Source organism: Poromitra crassiceps (genome assembly GCF_964638095.1).
Source record: "Poromitra crassiceps genome assembly, contig: HAP1_SCAFFOLD_1395, whole genome shotgun sequence".
NCBI lineage: Eukaryota > Metazoa > Chordata > Actinopteri > Beryciformes > Melamphaidae > Poromitra > Poromitra crassiceps.
Window position 1 is genome coordinate 20,280 of NW_028151016.1, and position 8,697 is coordinate 28,976.

General features: G+C 48.5%; 1 protein-coding gene across 1 annotated transcript in view; it reads right to left on the minus strand.

Moving 5' to 3' along the window:
• Positions 1-8,251, minus strand: part of LOC310771864 (plexin-B1-like) — a gene marked incomplete at both ends in the record, with an annotated part of 28,433 nt that extends 20,182 nt beyond the window's left edge. Inside the window, 3 exons of the mRNA XM_083664371.1 lie at positions 1,180-1,362; positions 4,484-4,726; positions 7,379-8,251. Of these exons, the coding sequence (XP_083520497.1) occupies positions 1,180-1,362; positions 4,484-4,726; positions 7,379-8,251 (1,299 nt within the window). The remainder of the gene's footprint in view (positions 1-1,179; positions 1,363-4,483; positions 4,727-7,378) is intronic.
• Positions 8,252-8,697: the final 446 nt, after the last annotated feature.

Below are 8,697 nucleotides of genomic sequence, written 5' to 3' on the forward strand. Positions count from 1 at the left end.
TCGACTGTGTATGTTGGACCAGACACCAGACAGGAGGCTGGAATGACTGGAATACTCCAAGTTCCAGGCATAACAATGTAGTAATATATGGGTGCTGGCAATGGCCCTGGCCAAAATATCCTTGAAATTGGTAACAAATGTTGAAACTGGTGCGAGGAGTGTTTGGTTTGCTTGCAATTGTCTCTTAGCAGGGGCAAACAGCACCGTCAACCTTTATGAGGCACTGACCTGCAGTGTGGGTTAGCATACTTTCTGGGGGATGAAGTTTATTTTGGAGTTGTGTGTTTCGTCTCGTTGTGTGTTTCGTCTACTACCCATTTTGTAAAACGACTCACTTAATATCACTGAAAGTAGTGAATCCTGACAGTATTCTATTTATTTTTAATCTACCAACTATCCTTTAAAAAGTTCCATCATTTGCTATTTGTTTGCTGTTTTGCTACCAAAACAGTTTGTATGAGCAGGTATTTCAGTTTTCAAATGGTCCTATCTCATTGTAGAACAACAGAAAAGGTACCAAAAGTTAAAATTGGGACAGTGGCTCAGTCAAAATGGGCACCTATAACAGCAAGAAGGAATTTGCAGGTTTGATTCCTGGCTCTGGTTGAATCGGAGGCTCTGAAGCCCCCAGTGAGCCTAAAGCTGAATAAGCGTAGTGTTTCCCCTACAGGCCAACAGCGCCTCCGCCAGGCCAGAAGAAAAAATGATTTTTTTGTTTGTTTTGAATATTTTTCCTGCTCTCCCCAAAATTATATAAACTTTTATGGCATATTATTACAATACAACAATACTGGTGTTTACAGTGTTTGACAGTAATAGAAGATGCCAAATCATTCAAAACAATAAGCATTTTGCTTTTAGGAGCATCGTGCCAGCGCTGTTCCAAACGTGTGTGTGTCGTTGCCTGGGAAACGCACATCCCATAATACTAATAATAAATAATAACTGTTCACATCGCATCGCATCCCATAATAGTATGATGATACTTGGGATGCCGTTGCCAACATAGATGCGAACAGGTTAGCTAAAAGTTCAGCGTCTCCAGCGAGGGCCCCAGCCGTTGTGGTCGGGGTACGTTTCGAAATCCCTCCAGGCCTGAAAATGTTTCTAGGGGAAAAAACACTGAAGCGATTAAAAAAAAAAACCTGGAATGAATGAAAAGCATTGTGTGACGTGTACCTTGTGAAGTCTGCCCCTGGAGTCTCCGAGGAAGGCGATGCTGTGTCCGTCTCTGACGCTGACGGCCACGGCGGTGAGGCGGGCGGCCGGGCTGTGCAGCACTGCCTCCGCCTGCAGCACCGCCCGGCTGGCCATGGGGCTGGGGGTGTGGTCGGAGCCGCACGGGTACGCCTTCAGGGTGTTCTGCGACACATGGCACCCAGCATGAGAGCTCAATAGGTGACTTGTCCTCTGATCAATGTCCTTACATGCCATTGGTTGATTTTTTTTTTTAATTGATTTGTTAATTCATTGCATGAGTAATTGCCAGCCGCGACAGCGTGTGGCTGGTATTGTTGTCACCTTGCGAGAGTGTGTGTGTGAGTGTGTGTGTGTGTGTGTGTGTGTGTTTTATATGCCAGATTTTGTCAACGCATGTCTATAGTTCACATCACAATGAAGGCCGAAGATGTGTGTGTGTGGTCCAAGCAAGAGCCTAATATCAACTAACTTTCTCTTTACCTGATCTTACTACTGACACGTCCAACACTAATGCTTCTGATTGCCGATTTAATAATTGAATATTCACGTCTGTCGAAGCAGAGGTCCGCTCTTTCCGGCCATTGACTGAGGGCCGCCATCAAATCCTCATAGTAATTCCTCATAAGAGGATTGCACCACAGATTAAAAAGTGGTCTCATACTGAGACTGCAGACTCGCTGTTTTGGTTCGGCCAAAACAACCACTCCAGATCCCCCCCTTTTCCATTAAGTCAAGCGGTAGGTCCAGATAATTGGCCCTGGAGGAGGAAAGAGAGTGGGACGTCGTTTTGATTCCGCTCAGAGCGTATTTGTTTTCATAAAGAAAGGCTTATTGTCTTTCGAGGGGGAACTCTCTGCGCTGTTACATATCTTTCTTCTCCTCACTTACACGCTCCACTCTGTCTCAGCTCCTCTCTCTCTCTCTGTCTCTCTGTCTCTCTCTGTCTCTCTCTCTCTCTATGTCTCTCTATGTCTCTGTCTCTCTCTCTCTCTCTGTCTCAGCTCCTCTCTCTCTTTCTCTGTCTCTCTGTCTCTCTCTCTCTCTCTGTCTCTCTCTCTCTCTGTCTCTCTCTCTCTCTCTGTGTCTCTCTGTCTCTCTCTCTCTCTGTGTCTCTCTGTCTCAGCTCCTCTCTCTCTCTCTGTGTCTCTCTCTGTCTCTCTCTCTCTCTGTGTCTCTCTCTGTCTCTCTCTCTGTGTCTCTGTGTCTCTCTGTCTCTCTCTCTCTCTGTCTCTCTGTCTCAGCTCCTCTCTCTCTTTCTGTGTCTCTCTGTCTCTCTGTCTCTCTCTCTCTCTCTCTCTCTCTGTGTCTCTCTGTCTCTCTGTGTCTCTCTCTCTCTCTCTGTCTCTCTCTCTCTCTCTCTCTCTCTCTCTCTGTCTCCCTCTCTCTCTGTCCTCTTCAAACGAGCCCCTATCCTTCCTTGTCAGAGCTCATTAAGTGTCAGCGGCGCTGATTCCGGGGTCAGTTTGTTTTATTGATCCCTAACGATCCCATTAAAAGGTGGTGAGGGCGGGGCCCTGGCGGCACCGGGGGGGGGAGGAGTTCACTGGAGGGCTGCAGCTGGGCAGAACCGCTCCCGGGGCATCTGGGAGCGCCCGGGCAGCTCACCAAGGGCCTCATTAAAAACGCTCTGTCTCACTATCTCCCCGTTTCTCTACACAACCACTCTGCCCTTCACTCTGACCAATCGAGCCACGCAAGCCATTAGAGTCAATAAGGTTGAGGTAAAGGACGACCTCACTAGCTTCCCTCAAACATGGAGTTTGTCTGCCAGCAAAATACATACTGCTGTGTATACTGTAGATCTACTGTGTAAGGGCAGGACCCATACGGTACGCCATTCACCTTATGTAGAAGAGACCGTCTGGCTTGAGAGAGACTAACAGGAAGTGTAAATACAGTGGGAAGTCCCGATTGTATTTACACTTCCTGTGACTCATAAACCTAGTCTGACTCATGATGTGAGTCAAACTAAGTTTGACCAGGTGAGTCAGACTAGTTTGAGCAGGTAAAACAGCCGGCGTTTTGAACAGGAAGTCGTGATACAATGATGGGCGGGGCTACATACGGTGAATACATAAAGCAGAAGAAATACAAGCAGAAGTGTTACAATATGTATTGTAGGGTGCAAGCATGTGTGTGCACGCCATTATGCAATTATCATCTTAAATTCTTTCTTTCTTTCATTCTTTCTTTCTTATTTTTTTTACATCCCAGCCCCCCTTTTCTCCCCAACTGTACTGCTGTCCTGGTCGTTGCTCCACCCCCTCTGACGATCTGGGGAGAGTTGTAGACTAGCACATGCTTCCTCCGACACATGTGCAGTCGCAAGCCGCTTCTTTTCACCTGACAGCGAGGAGTTTCACCGGCAGGACGTATAGCGAGTGGGAGGCTCATGCTATTCCACCCAGTTCACCCCCCCCCCCCCCCCCCGAACACGCGCCCCCGACCAGAGGAGGCGCTAGTGCAGCGACAAGGACTCATACCCAACTGGCTTCCCACCCACAGACACGGCCAATTGTGTCTGTAGGAACGTCTGACGAAGCCAGAACTACTGCTGCCAGGAATTGAACCTCGGTATCTCGACACTATCCAGACGCCCCAAACATTCCGCTTTCCATCAAGCAGATACAATGTTCATCTTCAATGTTTACAATGTTTCTGTTGAGTGATTTAGTCACATGCAGAACAATAGAGAGGCAAAGTGAACGTCACTTCCTGGTTCAGCACTGTACCAGAGATTTTCATCCATCATTTATTTTCCCATAGACATTTCGTAAAATGCTTATAAAAATAGTTGTATTCGTCAAACCAAGCAGTTCAGCTAACGCTATAATCGGGAGAGACCATAGCACATTTCACTTGGACCAAAACTAAAAAACAACAACATAGAAAAAACCTGCATTTTTTCCAACGTTTTGGTCCGAGTGAAATGTTAAGCGATCGCTCCTGTTTCTAAATATATCTGAACCGTTTGGTTTGAACCCAAGTCAAACTATTTTTACAAGCATTTGACGAAATGTCTATGGGAAAATAAATGGCGGTTGAAAATCTCTGGTACAGCGCTGAAGCAGGAAGCGACGTTCCACTTTGGCTCTCTGTAAGCTGTCACGAGCTGCTACCACAGTGTCAATGTGGCATTCCTCCGGCAGGCGATATGATTACAGTACGCCTCAACATCAAGGTCGCAGGATAACACAATGTTCTACCCAACAGAAGAACCCCTACGCAAAGCCTGAGATTTGGACCACAACAGCTTCTTCTGCGCGAGCCGTCCATTCCTTACCGTGGGCAGGTTGGCACAGCTGGACTTGACCTCGTACTCGATGTACGCCGCCTCTCCCCCTCCCTCCACCCGCCCGTCCTGGGTGTAGCAGAGGTCACGGGTGGAGTCGATGCGCCTGTCCAGCTCGTCCAGCGGGTAGACGCACAGAGCCGAGGCCTCCGACGGGTTGTTGTTTGTGGAGCTGATGCGGGCGGAGAAGACCCCCAGCAGAGCCTCGCCCTGCCGGCCGCCGCCCTGCCCCACCTGTCACAACACAGACAGAAGAACAAGACAAGAAAGGAAAGCAAACGGAGACGTAAGCCTTGATGTGAACTCATTCCTGGAAACAAGATGTTTTGCTCAGGTTAGAGAGAGGCAAAGTGGAACGTCACTTCCTGCTTCAGCACTGTACCGGAGATTTTCATCCGCCATTTATTTTCCCATAGACATTTTGTGAAATGCTTATAAAATGAGTTTTACTGGTTCAAACCAAACGGTACAGATATATTTAGAAACAGGAGATATCGCATAACATTTCACTCGGACCAAAATGTAAAAAGATGCGGGTTTGAAGAAAATATTTTTTCTGTGTTGTTTTTTGAAGTTTGGGTCCGAGTGAAATGTTCTACAATATGGTCTCTCCCGATTATAGCGTTAGCTGAACCGTTTGGTTTGAACCAGTAGAACTCTTGTTATAAGCATTTTACAAAATGTCTATGGGAAAATAAATGGCGGATGAAGATCTCTGGTACAGTGCTGAAGCAGGAAGTAGGCGGTCACTTTGCCTCTCTATTCCTGAAATGGTGACTAATTCAAGTATAAGCTCAGCTACTAAATCAGTCAACTTGATTGTGAATTGTGATTCAGGCAAGTATTTCTACGCGGATGCTTCAGGCTAAAACATATACATCACGTCTCTCAAGCGATGTGTCATGGATGCAGGTTTTTGACCAAAGACTAAATCCAACCAAAGACTACACCAGGTGCTTTCAGTACACAAGGGTTCCCACACCTTCTTCAACATCAACTTCAAGGACTTTTCAACGACCGATTCCCTCAAATCCAAGGGCCCAACACACTAGTTTGAGACATGGATCAAGGTTCATTAACTCATTGAGTGCCAGCCACTTTTGGAAAACGGATGCTCCCAGTGCCAGAGTTTCAGAGCATTTTCAGTGATTTCTCAAGGCCCACAGAATATTGTGTGATATTACTATGTAAACACCAAACATGCCCAAAGAACGATGAGACTCTCTTCTATCGTCAGCAAAAAAAAGTTTATTGATATCATTTTCCGTTCTTTAGTTATGAGCCGGAGAAGATAGGTTGATTTCACCAAAAAGAGACGTTTCAAATTAGAAGCTGAGATAATTAGCCTTTTGTGAAATGAAGCATTTCAAGCACATGACTGACTCTGAAGCTAATATTTTCTGATGTAGTCACACCTCAAAAATAATTTCCTTCAATAAAACAGTGAAAACAAAGGAATTTTGTTTGGCAAAATAATATTTTTTAGCTGCAACCAGCAGCGCTGGCCCCTGCGTGCGCTGCTGGTTGCAGCTTCTTGCTGGTCTTGATTTACTGCTGGTGGGCATCAGATATTCTAGCTTGCGTTTGCCAATCCTGTCCTGCTGTCTGGGTCTGTCTGGGTCAGTGTTGTATGCTGCCCTGCGTGCCCCACCCCGCTCAACTGCAAACCCCACCTCTGTGGGAGTGTCTCTGGTGGCTCTCTGCTGCGTTTGCTCTGTACTGAAAAGTGCGCTACATCCAGCTTTTTTACAGCGTTCCGCGTGTATTTGTCACTGGCTCCCATGCTTCCAGTTGAGAATAATAACAACTCCACAACTAATCATGCGGATGGGCTATCGCAGCGGACACGGAGGGGCTCACTTGTGGCAGCAGATTGGCTGCTGCAGGCACAGCTAACGTTATGCTTCATGCATATCGATGCATACGGATGCGATTTCCGTTTCCCCATGACTTCTTCTCTGTTTTTTCCTCGCCTTTCTGTAATCTGGAGAGCACTGTCGCCACCTAATGGGTCTGTAAAATAGCTTTTACACATTCAACATCCACCATACTTTCACAGGAGATGGATCAGGCTTTGATCCACGTCCCACCGTCAAAAAACGCAATTGACGACTTTAGTCGTCATTGGCACTCTACGTTACTATTTGAATTGACGACTATAGTCGTCATTGGCACTCAATGAGTTAACACTGAGAATTAGTATGGGAACTTGCAGGCTTTAGAGAAACTCACAGACAACAATTAAAACGAGAGCGAGAGGATTGCATGTGTGAACATTTCTCAATTGTGCTGCACCTGTTATACATTTAGTAAAAAAAAATAAAAAAAATAAAAAAAATATATATATATATATCCACCTTATTTTTGTGAGGCTCCCGCTGTAAAATAATTCTGGGAGCAATATCCGGTCTAGAACGTGAGCAGCTGTGTTTACGCTGGCTTGACGCTGCCGGGATAGTACTCTGCACTGCAGCCCATGACTGCAGCGCGTGCCTCCTCGCATCGCATTTCCTTGTCGAACTCCGACGTTAAAAGTTTGCTCGTCACAAAATAACACTCGTTTTGGGAATGTAGCCTAATGATGTTATCTATCACATCCGCTAACCTGTTGCTCGTTGAACAAGTCGGCATTTATCAGCTCAGCTGCACCGTTTACAGACGGGTACATTAAGAACGGGCTGTGTTGTGTCAAGCTAGACGTAACAGGGGAAGAGGACAGCAGAAGGAAGCAGCACCCATGGTGCATCATGGCCGCCAAAAACCGCTGCGAACCCTGGTACACCTTCAACTAATCAGTGAAATCATCTTAAGTAGTGTGTGTTTGGCTCTTGGCTCTCCATGCCACATGGTTTGATCCCGCTGACATGCGTAGACAAAACAAAGTACCTGGGCCGCCTGGAGAAGGTTGTAGCTCCTGGATGAAGACGAATCGGAGGAGGACGAACGGCAGACAAGGGGAACCTCCACATAGGAGTAGTAGGAGGTGTCGTCCAGGCACACGCGGGCGGCGTAGGTCCGGTACTCCCTCGACACCGCCTTGATGTCGCGGCGGTAAAACAGGAAGTAGACGTAGGTGCGCCGGGCAAACGCCGCCACGAAATGATGGTCGTACTCCGAGAGCCGGCCGGCCACCGCCAGCTTGGCCGTCTCCTCGTAGGAGAACACCGGCTCGGCCGAGAGGTGGCGGGTGGAGATGGGCGGGTGGCTGGCGGTGTAGCCCCGCCCCACGTACATCACCGTGCGCTCCCCGGCGCGAGGCCCCACCACCAGCCCCACGGTGGACACGGACGGGTCGTTGGCCGCGACGTACTGCGTGTCCACGGGCCTCTCGGTGGAGAAGAGCACCTCGCCGACGGACGCCAGGCTGCGCTTCTGGCAGGTCCCCTGGTGGACGCTGCCGCAGGTGATCAGCTCGGACGCCCCCGGGTCGACCAGCAGCAGCTTGTTGTGGTTGCTGGTCCTCTGGGCCAGGGGACAGTTGGACTCGGTGACCGGCGGGAGGCAGTCTTTGCTGTCGTTCACAGGGCCGGTCCTCTCCTCCTGCTCCAGACGGAGGCCGTCCAATCCGTCCAGCTGGAAGAGGCTGTCCCTGGCCCCGACGTACACCGTCCCCACGGAGGGGTCCGGGTGGAGGACCAGGTGCTGGAAGACGGTGTCATTGCGGGAGAAACGGGGGTAGGACCGACTTAGGGCAGTGGCAGTGATGATCAGGGGGAGGAGGCAGAGCAGGGCGGAGTTCAGGGCGTTCCCCTGTGGCATGGCAAATATTCTAGGGAGAAAACCAGAGGAGGGTTAGCCACGGGGAGACCAAGACTAGCAGATGTTCAAGGTTGTTCCGCATCAATGTTCAGCAACAATAATATTCCCAGGTTGATTTTGGGTATGAAAGGGTTAACGCAGGTTGCCCGACTAGGCTTGGCGGACCAGGGTCGGACAGGGGTTCATTTCAGTTGAATGGCACTACCCGGGTTCCTATTTGTTAAGCTAATAGCCTATGCTAACTGTTATGCATCTGTCCTGGGTTGGGAACCAGGTCCTATCTGAATTGGCATGACCAGGGATTAACCCGTGTTGACTGACTTGGGTTGAACATGGGTCAAGTAACCCTGATCCATCCCTGGCCATTGGTATGAAAGTGGTATAAGACTAGAAGCCGCCTCCATTCTTGGGTATAGTACAAGATCTTCAGAATCAGAATCAGAATC